The sequence below is a fragment of the Papio anubis genome, chromosome 4 (assembly GCF_008728515.1).
Source record: "Papio anubis isolate 15944 chromosome 4, Panubis1.0, whole genome shotgun sequence".
In the NCBI taxonomy this organism is placed as follows: Eukaryota; Metazoa; Chordata; class Mammalia; order Primates; family Cercopithecidae; genus Papio; species Papio anubis.
Genome location: NC_044979.1, coordinates 14,481,167 through 14,498,161, shown reverse-complemented (window position 1 = coordinate 14,498,161; position 16,995 = coordinate 14,481,167). Strand labels below are relative to the sequence as shown.

Sequence of the window (16,995 nt, the reverse complement as noted above, 5' to 3'; positions counted from 1 at the left end):
AAGACACAAATTTTAAATATCATAATGAAACAGGCGATATCATTACAGACACCACACATCACAAAGGACAATCAAGGAATATTACAAACCACTCCACACACATAAATTAGACAACTTAGACAAAAGAGACAAAATGCAGTGTTCCTGCTGCAACACAAACTAACTCAACTCACCATGCAGGAATAGACCATTTGAAGAACTCTATAACCATTAAGAAAATAGAATTCATAATTTTAAAACTACCAAAAAAGAAATCTCTGTGTTTAGATGGTTTCATTGGAGAATTCTGACGTGTTTTAAAAAAAGTAAACACCAATTCTACACTACCTTTTCCAGAAAATAGTAAAAGAACATTTCCCAATTTATATTTTGAAGCTATTATTACACTGATACCAAAACCAGGAGAGAGTGTGTGTGTATATATACATACACACCTAGATACATATATATATATATAAAAAGATGTGTTCAATTTACTTAACAAATAGACTTCTACACTATATTTTTCAAAATTGACCCACGTCCAGTGGGGGATTGTTTCCAGAAAAACAAGCCTGATTAAATCTCACAAAGTCAATCAAAATAATCCACCATGTTAACAAACAAAAGAAGGAAAGTTACATTATATCAGCTGATACATAATAAATATTTAACACATTTCGACATCCATTCATGATAAAAACACTCTATAAAGCGAGAATAGAGGAAACTTTATCCACTTGATAGAAAGCATCTACAAAAACCTAACATTATAGAGTCATGTGTTGTTTAACGATGCGGATACATTCTGAAAAATGTGCTGTCAAGTGATTTTGTCACTGTGGGAACGTCCTAGAGTGTTCTTACACAGATCTAGATGGGGTATATAATAGCCACTATACACCTAGGCTATATGGAATAGCCCATCACTCCTAGGTGACAAACCTATACAATGTATTACAGTACTGAATACTATAGGCTATTATAATACAGTTAAGTGTTACATTTATGGTAACAATTTGGTAAAACTCACCAACTATGGTATTTATGTATCTAAGCATATCTAAATACATAAAACGCACAGTAAAAAAAATATAACATGAAAGATTTTTTAAATGGTACATCTGTATACGGCATTTACCATAAATGGAGCTTACAGGACTGGAAGTTGCCTGGGTGAGTGAATGAGTGAGTAGTGAGTGAATATGAAGCCCTAGGACATTACCGTACGATACTGTAGACTTTATAAACACTGTACACTTAGGCTACACTGAATTCATTAAAACATTTTTCTTTCTTCAACAATAAATTAACCTTAGCTTACTATAACTTTTACTTTATAAACTTTTTAATTTTTAATAATAATTTGATTCTACTTTGTAATAACACCACTTAAAACACAAATATTAGGAAGCTGCACAAAAGGTTTTCTTTTTTTATATCTTTATTCTACAAACATTTTTCTACTTGTGAAACTGTTTATTTTAATTATTTACTTTTTAAAAATTTGTTATTGAAAACTAAGACACAAATACACACATCAGCCTAAGTCTACCTAGTATCTAGATCATCTATATCAGTCTTCCACCTGCACATCTTGTCCCACTGAAAGGTCTTCACAGGTAAGAGCAAGCATGAAGATGTCGTCTCCTCTGATAGTAATGCCTTCTTCTAGAATACCTCTTGATGCACTTGCCTGAGACTGTTTAGGACTTAACTTCTTTTTTTTTTTTTTTTTTTTGAGACGGAGTCTCGCTCTGTCGCCCAGGCTGGAGTGTAGTGGCCAGATCCCAGCTCACTGCAAGCTCCGCCTCCTGGGTTTATGCCATTCTCCTGCCTCAGCCTCCCCAGTAGCTGGGACTACAGGCGCCCGCCAAATCGCATGGCTAGTTTTTTGTATTTTCTAGTAGAGACGGGGTTTCACCAGGTTACCCAGGATGGTCTCGATCTCCTGACCTCGTGATCCGCCCGTCTCAGCCTCCCAAAGTGCTGGGGTTACAGGCTTGAGCCACCGCGCCCGGCCAGAACTTAACATTTTTATAGGCAAAAGGAGTACACTCTAAAATAATGACAAAGGTCAGGCACAGTGTCTCACACCTGTAATCTCAGTACTTTGGGAGGCTGAGGTAGGCACATCATTTGCAGTCAGGAGTTCAAGAAAAGCCTGACCAAACTGGTGAAACCCCATCTCTACCAAAAATATAAAAAATTGGCCAAGCATGGTGCTGCACACCTGTAATCTCAGCTACTTGTGAGGCTGAGACACAAGAATCACTTGAACCCAGGAGGCAGAGGTTGCAGTGAGCTGAGATTGCACCACTGCACTCCAGCCTGGGCAACACAGCAAGACTCCATCTCCAAAATAAAATAAAATAAAATAAAATAACGACAAAAAGTTTAGTAGAATGTTGTAAATGCATAGTAAAACGCATAGTTGTTTGCTTTTGTATCACACTGGGAGTGCAGTAGGATTGTTTACAGCAGCAATCCCACAAACATGTAAGTAATGCATTGTGCTACAACATTATCATGGCTAAGACATCACTTGGCAATATGAGTTTTACACCCCCATTATAATCTTGTGGGACCCTGTCATATATGCAGTCCATCACTGACCAAAGTGTTATGGAGGACATAGCTATACTAACATCATATTTAGTGGTGAAAAACTGAATGGTTTCTCTCTAAAATCAAGAATAAAGGAACTATATCTGCTTTTATCACCCTTATGCAAAACAGTGCTGGAAGTTACACACTGTGCAATAAGACAAGAAAATAAAGGACATACAGGTCAGGATGGAAAAAACAGAACAGTTCCTACTTACAACAGACATGACTGTCTACATAGAAATCCAAACAAATCTATTTTAGAAACCTCCTAAAATTAAGCAGTGAGTCCATTAAGGTCACACAATTTAACATAAACACAATCAAATTAATTCTATTTCTATATACAGACATAACTCATTTTATCGTTCTGCAATTTATTGTGCTTCATAGATACTGCATTTCCACTGGGCTAAAATTTTGTGGCTAACCTGCCTCAAGCAAGTCTATCTGCACCATTTTTCCAACAGCATGTTCTCATTTTGTGTCCTAGGTCAAATTTTAATGATTTGTACAGTATTTAAAATTGGTTTGTTATTATTATGTCTGTTATGGTGATCTGTGATCAGTGATCTTTGATGTTACTATTGTAATTGTTTTAGGGCAGCATGAGCACGTCCACATAAGACAGCAAACTTAATTGATAAATGTTGCGTGTGTTCTCATTGCTCCACCGACAGGTCATTTCCCTCTCTCTCTTCCTCTTCTGGCCTCCCTAGTCCCTGACACACAACAAAATTGAAATTAAGCCAATTAAACACTGTACAGTGTCCTCTAAACATTCAAGCAAAAGTCATTAAATGAAACCTAGAAATTATTAAGCTTAGTGAGAAAGGCATGTCAAGTAAGTATAAATCCAGAGTTGTCCAGCTTGAGCTGAAGTGCTATTGGACCTACCAAGTCGTAAGACTGAATGGTCACAGCAACCATCTATCCTATAATGGATGCAATATGTTTTAGGGCAAGAGAAAATGCAAAAGACAAAAGTAGGCTGAATGAACAGTTGGCACAGATCCCTGTATCACTGATGCCTCTCTCTCAGCTGATATATACAGTCTCCTAGGTCCTTCCAACCAGCTGATAACTTTGTAAACAAGCCAGGCCTAATACAAGGACACTTCGGCTAGCTATATTGGCACAATTTGTCAACCACTCAGATGCGGGACCTCAAATGTAATCCATGAGGGTAAACCTACTCTGATAAGTGGAATACATAGATTCATCCCCATCCATAGAAAGGGTTCAGAAAACAGGAGCTGGCCCTGTGATTTTACAGAGCTTTATCCTTCCCATAAGGGCAGGATCAGACATTGTTAAAAAAAAAAGGAAAATTTTGAAAAGTAAATTTTGCTCAATCCTTATGCCTTATCCATTCTTCTTCTAGACAGGTCAATGAGCCCCAGAGATTATTTAAAACGAATCTCCAACATCTACAGATTGGTGCTCAAAAATAAAGGGTCTGAGTTTCTATCTAAAAAGATCTAATGATTAAAACCCTGGAATTCAAGTTTATTCTCCCACCAGCTTCTGGGTATTTGGGAAAGCAGACTACACTAAAAGAAACGACTGCAGGAATTCATGTCAAGATTTTATTTTACCACCAAACAAACCTAGGCATGGATCTTTGCATCTCGCAAGTGCTTTCTGAATGTTTGGGGAAGGAATAGCATAAATATTCATGAAACTCTAAGAAATTCACATATTGTGGTAGCTGTGATAACCACATGGTCCCACGATATTACTTTAGATAACATATGTATCCTTTCAGTTACAAAGACATTTTCTGTTCTTGCCTTAATCTCAATCTCTTTATCACTGTGGCTTCCTCAGAGACAGAGTGAGACAGAGGCTCAGTTCTCTGCCCCTAGAAGAATAACAGTGGTCGGGTTCTTCATGTCTCTATGGAAATCATGCTGGTGTAAGTGAAGCCTTTATTTTCTCATGTGTTACACAAAGCTCTCATGACAATTGGAAGGTCCTCTGCGGAGGTGATGATTAATAAAACCTTCCCTTCTCAAAAGCACTTGAAGAGGCAGGAGCCTTCTTTGGCAGTTCTCAGATGGGCAGCAAAGTTCCCAGCACCATCAGTAAACTCAGCCACATTGTAGAAATGGTTGCCTTTTCTGTATGAAGATTATCTACGTTCTTACACAGCAGTCATCTCTAGACACCTGGATTTCCTAACTGCCTTTGTGAGTTCTGGTCAAATATAATTTAATGTCGTTTTCATTGTTTGTTTGCTTTTACGTCACACTTTAATATCATGCAAAAGTACATTTTTACTCTCTTAGCGCTCAAATTTTGCTCACCAATAGTTTTAGATAACAGGATAATATGAGTAAAATATATTAATAGATATCAGCATATTATCAATCAGTATGTTAATATATTAAAGGAATCAATATGTTCATGGTATTTTGACTGGTAGCTTTTTTTAAGTTGAAGAAATACCTGTGTGCAAGTGGCTCTGGTAAATGTTTGACATTAACAAAAAAGACCCGCACTTTTTTTCTTTAAAAGTTTTTTTCATATAATTACTGTTTCTTAAATTTTTTGAAAGAGATGAGGTCTCTATGTTTCCCAGGCTGATTTCGACCTTCTGGGTTCCAGCGAACCTCCTGCCTCAGCCTCCCAAAGTGCTTAGATTACAGGCATGAGCCACCAAGCATAGCCCAGCACTTTATTTTTAAAAAGGCTTAAAGTGTCACATACTCGTCAGGTTAACAAGTGTACAGATGCTTGTTTACTTATTATACACAATCTTATGAGGCCGCACAATCTGAGCAATGATTAGGAGCTCAAAGTTTAGATCCAATCTCAGGATAACATGAAATAAATGAGAAGAAATCAATAAATAACTGCAAATTATTTTATTTTCTTCAGCATAAGCATGACACTTATCCTTGGAATGGTGGTAGGAAAAGTCCAATGCAAATGAAATACTTTTTAGTTGGTTTTGCAGGATTAAATTTATAATCTTATGGACACTTAAATGGAGGATTATTGTTCATCCTTGCTATCTCCAAGACGATATAATTTTACATTAAAAATGAGAATAAAATTTAAGCAAAAATGACAATAGCATGCTTATGCTAACATTTTAATTGTGGGATCAAGGAAGCCTAAGTTCAATCAGAGAATTCAGAGACTGTTTCTGCAGCATTCCTCATAAATTCATCTAACTATTGCCTATCGCCTGCATAGACAATGCTTAAAACTATGTATGCCAGAGGGTTTATCAATAGTAAGCCCAAATCCAACAAAACGTAGTGATTCTGTTTTCGTGTTTAGATAATGACACAGTGCAAATCTATTCAGTCATTCACATAAAAGCTCATCTAAATATTGTGGAAAACTAAATAACAAAAAATTAGATTCTGGGCTAAAAAATAAGTCTTAACACTTGGATATGAAAAGATTTTGTGAGATATTTGCTGTGGAGGTGACGATCAGTGCAAGAGTGGAAAGTGTAAGAGGTGAATGACCACTGGTGTATTTGGCTGATGGTTGTCTAACCTTAGTACAGCCTGCCCTTAATTAAACCTTCCAATTTAAGATTAAACTTAATGCGGTTTGAAGACTTTGACATGTGTATCAGTCAGTGTTCATTGTTTCTGAAACACAGTAGAGAAAAACTCTGAATAATAGGACCAAGGAAAAGAAGAATTTATTTGAAGGATATGAGATAGTTCACTAGATCCAACAAAAACTGTGTATTAGATTAACATGTGATATTCATCCCTGAGAGGACTGAGCCATTAAAAAAAAAAAAAAGAACAAAAGAATATATTAATATGTGACATGTTTATTTTGAAATTTTAGACTTTATTAAAAAGTTAAAATAATAAAAAAGAAACCTATGTATGTGTGTGCGTGCATTTGTTTTTCTTTTCTTTTTTTTTTTTGGAGCCAGAGTCTCGCTCTGTCGCCCAGGCTGGAATGCAGTGGTGCAATCTTGGCTCACTGCAAGCCCCACCTCCCGGGATAAAGCAATTCTCCTGCCTCAGCCTCCCGAGTAGCTGGGACTACAGGTGCAACCGCCGCGCCCAGCTAATTTTTTGTATTTTTAGTAGAAATGGGGTTTCACCGTCTTGTCAATGGTGGTCTTGAATTCCTGAGCTCAGGCAATACGCCCGCCTGGGCCTCCCAAAGTGCTGGGATTACAAGTGTGAGCCACTGCACCCGGCCTGCATATATTTTTTAAACATTTCTATTAGCATTACCAAATGGTCTTTAAGCATTCATTTAAAAACAAAAAAACTCACTGCGGCTGCCTGTGAACCCTTTTCTAATTCACCAAAGAGTGCCAAACAAGTTAAAATGAATCTGTTTTTAAACACTTCTCCTAAACCATGAGCATCAACTTTTCCTCTGTCACAGGGATATGGGAGACAATCTAACATCCATCACAGAGTTCCTCCTGCTGGGATTTCCCGTTGGCCCAAGGATTCAGATGCTCCTCTTTGGGCTCTTCTCCCCGTTCTATGTCTTCACCCTGCTGGGGAATGGGACTATTCTGGGGCTCATCTCACTGGACTCCAGACTGCACACCCCCATGTACTTCTTCCTCTCACACCTGGCGGTCGTCGACATCGCCTATGCCTGCAACACAGTGCCCCAGATGCTGGTGAACCTGCTGCATCCAGCCAAGCCCATCTCCTTTGTGGGCTGCATGACGCAGACCTTTCTCTTTTCCACTTTTGCTGTCACAGAATGTCTCCTCCTGGTGGTTATGTCCTATGATCGGTACGTGGCCATCTGCCACCCCCTCCGATATTTGGCCATCATGACCTGGAGAGTCTGTATCACCCTAGCGGCGACTTCCTGGGCCACTGGAGTCGTTTTATCCTTGATTCATCTTGTGTTACTTCTACCTTTACGCTTCTGTAGGCCCCAGAAAATTAATCACTTTTTTTGTGAAATCTTGGCTGTTCTCAAACTTGCCTGTGCCGATACCCACATCAATGAGAACATGGTCTTGGCCGGAGCAATTTCTGGGCTGGTGGGACCCTTGTCCACAATTGTAGTTTCATATATGTGCATCCTCTGTGCTATCCTTCAGATCCAATCAAGGGAAGGTCAGAGGAAAGCCTTCTCCACCTGCTTCTCCCACCTCTGTGTAGTTGGACTCTTTTATGGCACAGCCATTATCATGTATGTTGGACCCAGATATGGGAACCCCAAGGAGCAGAAGAAATATCTCCTGCTGTTTCACAGCCTCTTCAATCCCATGCTCAATCCCCTTATCTATAGTCTTAGGAACTCAGAAGTGAAGAATACTTTGAAGAGACTGCTGGGAGTAGAAAGGGCTTTATGAAGAGGATTATGGCATTGTGATTGACAGTGACCTAGGAAGTTAGTTACATCGTTGGGCAGTTCTTGACCCAACTCTGTACTGGTGTGACCTCTGCCCTCAGTGGACATGAGAATTATCTGAGACATTCATTTAAAACAGAGCTATCTCCTGCCCTATCTTTGAATGACTGATTCAGCAGATGTGGGATGAATTCTAGAAATTTATCTCTTCAGATCGTGCTGCAGCTTCTCCACACCAGGACAATACCCCTTACAATATCCTCATTAGCTTTTGATCCAGTCCCATAGCTCCCAGAATGTTTTCCTCAAAACACTGGTCCCTTCAGAGAACTTTAAAAATAAGTTCTGTGGTCAAAGAAGTTTGAGACTTACTTCCCATCAGATGCCTCTGTCTAGGGATCACAATTCATATTAGCACAGTGAACGCTGTAAAAACTTCTCTAGGAAAGACTAATTCTATTCCAGCTTTAAGCCAGTGTTTTCTAAACTTATGTGAGCACACAAAATTTCCTTTGTAATACTTAGTAAGAGTTTCCTGGAACAGGAGATCCTGATATTAATGGACTCGTTGTGAATACTTCCTACAGCCCCCTTCCAGGGCAGAATGATTTTTTTTTCCTTGCAAAGTGAGCCTCTAAAGAGATGTAGGTCTGAGCATTATGCCTCGATCAGTCTGTAAAAATCTGGGCTCTGTTTGGATACAGACCGTGAGGGACCCTGTCTCTACTGTTCAACGGTGGATCATCTAAAAAAAATAAATCGAACCCTGTCCATCATGGATCAGCGTTCCTAGTATAGAAGCTTCAGGAGGTGACCTCATTCAACCTCACAATCTTCTAAGTTTGAAATTTTTAAAAAATATAATTCAGTATACATCTTCCTGTATTTGCCACTGAATGAAATCAATCTAATTTTTCTAACTCAGGGTTTTCAAGATAAACCCAAATTTCTCAAAAAAGAAAAATGTAGAAAGATTTCAAAATCCACCACCTACACACTTAAAAGTCGTAGCAGCTTCCTGTGCCATGGGAAACATGTCATTTTGAGATGATGTTTTTTCTAGGTTTAAGTTTGGTCTTAAACATTTATATTTAATTTCTTATTGTCTTAGTTCGATGAATTTACTTTTGTATCGTAAAATAGATTTTTACACAATAAGTGAGTGTCATATCATTTAGATATAAAACTATGTCCCAAAACTATTTTATACTGGTTTTTTTTGTTTATTTGTTTGTTTGTTTGGTTTTGTTTGGTTTTGTTTGAGACGGAGTCTTGCTCTATCGCCCAGGCTGGAGTGCAGTGGTACGATCTCAGCTCACTGCAACCTCTGTCTCCCAGGTTCAAGCAATTCTCCTGCATCAGCCTCCTGAGTAGCTGGGACTACAGGGGCGTGAAACCATGCATAGCTAATTTTTGTATTTTTAATAGAGACAGGGTTTCACCATGTTGGCCAGGCTGGTCTCGAACTCCTGACCTCAGCTGATTCACCCGCCTCGGCCTCCCAAAATGCTGGGATTACAGACATGAGCCATCCTGTCTGGCCTATTTTATACTTTTTATACTATTTATATAGTATAAAAATAGTTTAAAAATTATACTATGGCATACTTTTCATAAAATAGGTTAAAAGTAGACTATAGTATAATTTTTATACTATATACCATATTATATTTTTATAACTGTTGTTTCCATTTGCTACTAACTTTTTCTTTTGTATGTCAGTTTCCTGATTTCTATATTTTCTGCAGGTCACCTCCAACATAAAAAGAAAAAGGAAAGTTGTAATAATGATGGGTGGCCTACTGTGCAACAAGATTTCCATATAGTATTTTTGGTGTCCTTACATGTATGTTTCTTCTCGCGGTGGATGTGTAGTCAGAGCACAGATGGGCATACTCCCAAACCTTAATAACTGTGCCAGATTGTCCTCTGAGTTTATTCTAAACCTTAGGAAGTCAGAGACCACACTATGGAACTAACTTCTTTCTAAATTGCATGACTGACTGATAGGAGATTTCCAAATAACATTTTGACTGCCTCACATCCAGGAAAAGAACTCAGCAAAATACAAATAAATATGACAATATCTTAGACAGGAAATCTTCTCATCCCACAAGAGGCAGGAAACTGCTAGAGGAAGCTACCTTGGAGAGGATTCTTTCCTCCCCTCCCGAGAGGAGCTGAACTCAAAATCTCTCCATTTCATAATAGACATTAGAGGAAACATTTCCAGCAGTGGATTTGCACTGGTGTTTTGTCCCCTAGAAAAACGTTTCCTTCGGGTAGGTTCTAATAAGCCCCATTGGGACACTTTGGATTTCCTTGTCTGCTCTCTGCCTCTCTAACCTTAGAGGGTCACTTGGAATCAACTCATATTTCAGGTCCTCTCTTCCCATTTCTGCTGCCACACAAGGAACCCAGATTACATCAGAGAGAAGCTGAGCTCCAGAGGTTCACACCAGGAGCTTACTCATTGCCACGCTGTTCCTGCTTCCTGACAGGTTCACTTGAACCATCTGGAGATTGGGGAACAAGGGCAATCTGGGTATTCATGAAATTCAAATAATGCCAAGCATTCCGGGATGGTAATGAGAGATGTTGTCTCAGAGGTGTGCTCTGTGGCTGTCTGGGTTTCTTAATTGTGCATCCTGCTGGGGTTAAGAACAGAAATAGAAAATGACAATTGTCTTGCCTCTCCTTCCCTCAGGAGGTGAGCATGCAGGAGGTTTCATAGGCCAGTCCCTACAGAGAGCCCTGAACTGCCAACCAGACTGAGCCCATCAGAGAATAACACCTCCTTTGCTGAGGATTCTCATACATTTTCAATCAGAAACAGAAGCAAAGATTCTGCAGCTCCCACTGAAACTCCCAGAAACCTTCAGGTGCTTCACCCTTCTGAGATCCTTGAGTCCAAATGTGGGAGCTAATCAGATTGCCTTTCTTTGCTTTACCATGAATTCCTCTTAGACATGTTGCAGCTCCTAGGCTTTGGTTAACTCTCACTCTGTTACTGACGCTTTTTATGAAGTATTGAGAAGGGAAGTAAATTATTTCTTTTACGGCTAAACATATATGGTCATCATTCATATTATATATTAATGGTTCCAGGGAAAAAATAGATGCACATTTGATGTGCAAATTATGTAAAAGTGTTTAGGACTTGGCTATATATGTTTCTTTGGTGAAGAAATATCTATGTGATAGAGATTTATTTGGGAAAGATGACACTCACAAAAGAAGTCAGAAATTGCTGTTTCCTAGATTTCGCTAAAATGTACGAAATAATATTCCCAGCCAAAGGAAAGTATAGCACAGTATATTATGGAGGGATGTTACATCTCAGGAAAATTAATACATGTCAGCTGTTTTATGCATTTAATTATTGTCAGTACGGTCACAATACATGCTAATCTATGAGAATGTATTTAGTGCAATGAATATAAACCCAAATGATGCTAAATCAGTGTCTTATCTTAAATTGAGCATGGCACTAAAGAGGGCATAAGGCACCTGGAATGTACTAAATAAATATGTATAAATATTAGATTTTCCATAGACTGGAGGATAAGTTTTTGTGGTGCACATGGAAAGAGTACAGAAAAAGAACTGAGGTGAGAAGGGTGGTGTAATAAAGTAGGAAAATGATGTAATAATTAATAATACCTTAAGTTTTCTTTTTATAGGATTTTTGTTTAATGTATACTTTTTTATGTATTTCTGCTTTTCCTCCCAAGGCACATCTTCACAATGAAATCTTCACAAGCTCAGAACCATCAACTTGCTACACTGTGCTCCTCCAGCGCCCAGTTCACAGGAAGCACTCAAGAGTAGGATCAATTGTTATCAGCCTTTACCAGATTATTGAATAGACAGTAGTTACATGAAACTGACACTCAGTTCTTCATGGCCCACAATAGTTCTTATATCCAGAAAACTTACTTAGATTATCAACTATGACTCCATAAGACAACTTTGCGAAGTCTTGGCTCATAACTATGTAAGCAATAAGATAAGTCAGTTTTCATTTCTCGCTTGTTACTTACAAGTAAATAGCCCTGCAGCTCAGATGAGCTACAGATTAACTATAGGTAATCACTTTAGCGATTCTGCTTTACCCATGCCCAAAATGTTAGAAAAGAACCTGACAGATCATTAAATTTTGAGATTTGCTTTTTAAAATGCGGGTTCCATAAAGTTATGTTGTTTTGCTTATATAAGAAGCAAATGCCTTCTTAGATACTTACTTTAAAATTCTAGTTTCCTTACCATGTATTAACCAGATAATCTGTCATTTTTTAAATTCTGAAATTGTACATATATAATGTACATCTCTGTGCCTGAAAGCTACATTTGGAATTAGAAGGTGTGTCAAGGTAGAGCAAAATCACCCAGTCCATTCCTTCCAACTCCCTAGAAATCTACTCTGTTTGGTTTCCTCTTGATGGTCTTTAATTAACATTAAGTATATCACATAGGTATCAAATAAAATTTAAAAAAGATAAAAGAGAGGTGATTCAAAATTCAAGTGTTTAAACACTTTATGAATCCTCCCGTTGTTCTTGACACATTTTTAAAATTTCATTTTAATTCAGATCATTAGGGATGAAATTCTTCTGAACTGTAGCATTTTATTTCTTTTGGGAGGAAGGGGCTAAACTTGGCATAATTATATGAGACTATACTATAAAAGAAACCAGATCTAATATAAGGACATCAATACTTAGTTATTAATTCATTTGCTTATATTTATGTATATGTCATTTGACAAATGTGTATTAATATACACAATTAAAGGGATATAAAAATGAACATGCCCCCTCCATTTCTTTAAAAGAAATCAAGACTGAATCAAACAGGACTGCTGTTCTGAAAGAATACGCAGACTATCAGGTACCTTATTTTCCTTCTTTTACACCTGTCTTTCAGTTGGCTTCAAAAAATCATGGTTTTTACTGTGTTTCTTTTTTCCTTTATGTCTTTCTTTTGAGGGAAATGAAAAATTGAGAAAGGAAATTATTATTTTATAAGTGGGTAGGTTTGTATACATCTTTCACAGTCAAATATTTTTCTATGCCTTATGAGTTTAAAAAATAAATTTAGAAAGTTTGATAAACACGTGAATTTTTTATTTTATGTTATTTTATGAGACGAGGGCTTGCTATGTTATCCAGGCTGTCCTGGAACTCCTGGGCTCAAGCTATCCTCCTGCTTCAGCCTCCCAAGTAGCTGGAACTACAGGTGCATGTGACAGCGCCTACTGAGAAATTTTTACTATCAACCTAAAATTTAGTAAGTTCTGGTCACATGTGAGGAATGTTTAATATATTATTTAGATTATTTTTGTGTCAAGGTAACTTGATAACCTATCAATAATGCTTATAAGAAAATAGATATCTCATCTGTTGCTGTCAGAAAGGATCTGTCTCCTTCCGCAATTCTTGCTTCAATGAGGTTTCCTTGACCCAGAGTCTGGTCCTCACATTTTAGATTCAGCTTTAGGAATTTTGTTCAGGAACTGCATCACACTACCCAAAATCAAAAGAGGAAAATGCATAAGCCAGAATACCTAAACATTCGTTTATTTAAACTTCAAAATGTGACTGCAAAAGGAGCCAAGAACTTTACTACTCAACACATTTCTTCTTTGTAGAAATAACTGCTCAAGAAGATAAATTATTACCTAACAGTTAATTGATGAATATGAAATCAGAGCAAGAGGGGCTAATTAGAGATTTTACTAGCTAGGGCTATTTACCCAAACCATCTATCCAGACTGTAGACATAGAATCACCAGGTGACTAGGATCCTGGGGCAGCTGGTTCCCCTTTTTCCTTACCCTGAATGTCATTAAGGATGCATTGCCAAATGCTGCCCCTCTGGCCTGATGACTACACTCCGTATTGGTTACCTGCCTTCTTTTTCCTACAGTCTTTCTCCAGACAGGCACACCATACAACTGACTACACTTGGGCTCACTGAATGAATCACATTCTTCTGCTCTGCCTCCCAGAGATTTCATCAAAGCACCGGCAGTGGCCTTCTGGAAGCTCCTCAAACTCTCCACTCACGTGTTTCCTGCAAGTGTAGTGTTTCTCACCTCTAGATTGTTATTCTCATCAGTTACATGTGAGTTTCACAAATTTATTTCTCAGAGTGCAGGTCTGTCTCTTACATCCTTGGGAAACACTGCTTAATATCCCAACTGGTATTGACAACAATTAAACTAGGCACTGGCCAAAAACAGTGCCTTTCCTCACTTTAATCTCAGTAAAGTAGATAAGCCTCGAGTTATTTTGTTATTGCAATGGCACTGACAAATGTTTGCACCAAAAACCATGTTGAAGTTCGTTAAGGAAACTGTGATCCAAGATTCAAGGTGAAGAAGACAAATTCATCAATTCAGCACACCACCAATTCACAGGCTAAGCATCTTACTGTGAATTCGTTGATGCTGCCATTTGTCAAGTGCCAAACTGAATTACTGATTTGTCAATAATTTCTTTCTGTTGGTTACTTACACAGTATATTGCAATTCTTGTTGCTGAAGTTAGCTACCCTTTTTCTATTCGAAAACTAATTTCTTGCATTTGGGATTTCAGGTATAGCGATTGTTACAAATATGAAGGACTGAATTAACAGCAAGTTTTCAAGTAAAACTTTACTTATGTATAACTGAATGAGTTATTGAAGACATTTACTAACAATTTTCCACAAACTAAAAATTTATAAAACAATAAATAAAATAGACTTTTTAAAAAGTGTGTCACATAGTTGCTTGTTTTTTTGTTTGTTTGTTTGTGTGTTTGTTTGTTTTTTTCACTAGTGAAATGGTGAAAAATCAGACAATGGTCACAGAGTTCCTCCTGCTGGGATTTCTCCTGGACCCAAGGATTCAGATGCTCCTCTTTGGGCTCTTCTCCCTGTTTTATGTCTTCACCCTACTGGGGAATGGGACTATCCTGGGGCTCATCTCACTGGACTCCAGACTCCACACCCCCATGTACTTCTTCCTCTCACACCTGGCTGTCGTCAACATCACCTATGCCTGCAACACGGTGCCTCAGATGCTGGTGAACCTCCTGCATCCAGCCAAGCCCATCTCTTTTGCTGGCTGCATGATGCAGACCTTTCTCTTTTTGAGTTTTGGACATAGCGAATGTCTCCTGCTGGTGGTGATGTCCTACGATCGTTATGTGGCCATTTGCCACCCTCTCCAATATTCCGTCATCATGACCTGGAGAGTCTGCATCACCCTGGCCATCACTTCTTGGACATGTGGCTCCCTTCTGGCTCTGGTCCATGTGGTTCTCATCCTAAGACTGCCCTTCTGTGGGCCTCATGAAATCAACCACTTCTTCTGTGAAATCCTGTCTGTCCTCAGGCTGGCCTGTGCTGACACCTGGCTCAACCAAGTGGTCATCTTTGCAGCCTGTGTGTTCATCCTGGTGGGGCCACTCTGCCTGGTGCTGGTCTCCTACTCGTGCATTCTGGTGGCCATCCTGAGGATCCAGTCTGGGGAAGGCCGCAGAAAGGCCTTCTCCACCTGCTCTTCCCACCTCTGTGTGGTGGGACTCTTCTTTGGCAGTGCCATCGTCATGTACATGGCCCCCAAGTCCCGCCATCCTGAGGAGCTGCAGAAGGTACTTTTTCTATTTTACAGTTTTTTCAACCCAATGCTGAACCCCCTGATTTACAGCCTGAGGAACATAGAGGTCAAGGGTGCCCTGAGAAGAGCACTGTGCAAGGAAAGTCATTCCTAACAGGGTGTGACATTTGAACTGCCAGCCTCCGTTGTCACCTGCACTCTTGATGCCCAATTATTGCATCGATCCAGAAAAGTTTATTACTTTCTTTTTATCTGTGCTTTACTGACAAAAGGGCAAGCCTTTTCTGTTTTTTTGCAGATAAAATTTTAGATATGTTGCATTCATTGGGTTTCTATGAGACGTGGTTTTATCAGATGATTTTTTCTTTTATTTCACAATTACTTTAATATCTGTAAACTAAAAAATTATTTTAATTCATTATCCCAGTCCCAAAAGTTAAATGCAGGCCACTTACTTCTTTAACCAAATGATACAGTTTGGCTCTGTGTCCCCACCCAAATCTCATGTCAAATTGTAATCCCTGTAATCCCCACATGTCAGGGGAGGGGCCTGGTGAGAGGTGATTGGATCATGGGGAGGGATTTCCCCCTTGCTGTTGTCCTTATAGTGAATGAGTTCTCACAAAATCTGATGGTTTAAAAGTGCAGCACTCCCCTCTTTGCTCTCTCTCTCTCTCTCCTGCTGCCATGGTAAGACGTGCCTTGCTTCCCCTTTGGCTTCCACCATGATTGTAAGTTTCCTGAGGCCTCTCCAGCCATGTGGAACTGTGAGTCAATCACACCTCTTTTCTTTATAAATTATCCAGTCTCGGGTAGTTCTTTATGGCAGTGTGAAAGTGGACTAATACACCGAACTATATAAACTTACTAATAGCATATGTCATAAGATTTAAAAGAAAATAAAAAGGTTCAGCTAAAGAAGTGATTCCCAAAACCCAGCAGCACACTTGTCCATTCTCACACAATTGCACTTTCCCTGTTAAATAACAATTCAGAGGTACTTAGTTAGTTGTGATGCATGCACTGAGAAATTTTGTGTAAAAATTATTAACTCACGTACAGGAGTTAACTAGTAGGCCGAGTGAAGCAACAAACGTAAAAGAAGAGATAAGTCAGGCACGGTGGCTCATGTCTATAACCCCAGCACTTTGGGAGGCTGAGGTGGTTAGATCACTTGAGGCCAGGAGTTTGAGACCAGCCTGGCCTACATGGCAAAACTGGATCTCTACTAAAAATACAAAAATTAGCTGGGCACGGTGGTGCATGCCTATAATCCCAACTATTCTGGTGGCTGAAGAATGAGAATTGCTTGAACCTGGGAGGCAGAGGTTGCAGTGAGCCAAGACTGCGCCACTGCACTCCAGCCTGGGGGACTGGGGGAGACACTGTCTCAAAAAAGAAAACAAAAAAGGAAAAGAAAAAGAAGATATATAGGGTAAAAGAGAGAAGAGAAGCAAAAGAACCCTACAGATCGTGTGGGAACAGTG

The 16,995-nt window shown here is 38.9% G+C and overlaps 2 protein-coding genes across 2 annotated transcripts; both read left to right on the top strand.

Moving 5' to 3' along the window:
- Nucleotides 1-6,885: 6,885 nt before the first annotated feature.
- On the top strand, nt 6,886-8,679 carry LOC101019824 (olfactory receptor 2A7). The gene has a single exon (XM_003896786.5). The coding sequence runs from the start codon at nt 6,971-6,973 to the stop codon at nt 7,901-7,903; it is 933 nt and encodes a 310-aa protein (XP_003896835.2). The 5' UTR covers nt 6,886-6,970; the 3' UTR covers nt 7,904-8,679.
- A 2,816-nt stretch (nt 8,680-11,495) lies between these two features.
- Nucleotides 11,496-16,409, top strand: LOC103883318 (olfactory receptor 2A1/2A42-like). Its single transcript, XM_009204085.4, has one exon. The coding sequence runs from the start codon at nt 14,730-14,732 to the stop codon at nt 15,660-15,662; it is 933 nt and encodes a 310-aa protein (XP_009202349.2). The 5' UTR covers nt 11,496-14,729; the 3' UTR covers nt 15,663-16,409.
- The last annotated feature ends 586 nt before the right edge of the window (nt 16,410-16,995 follow it).

Bases quoted from the DNA above. Each gene is read 5' to 3' on its own strand.
- LOC101019824 (XM_003896786.5), top strand. From the start codon at position 6,971: ATGGGAGACAATCTAACATCCATCACAGAGTTCCTCCTGCTGGGATTT.
- LOC103883318 (XM_009204085.4), top strand. From the start codon at position 14,730: ATGGTGAAAAATCAGACAATGGTCACAGAGTTCCTCCTGCTGGGATTT.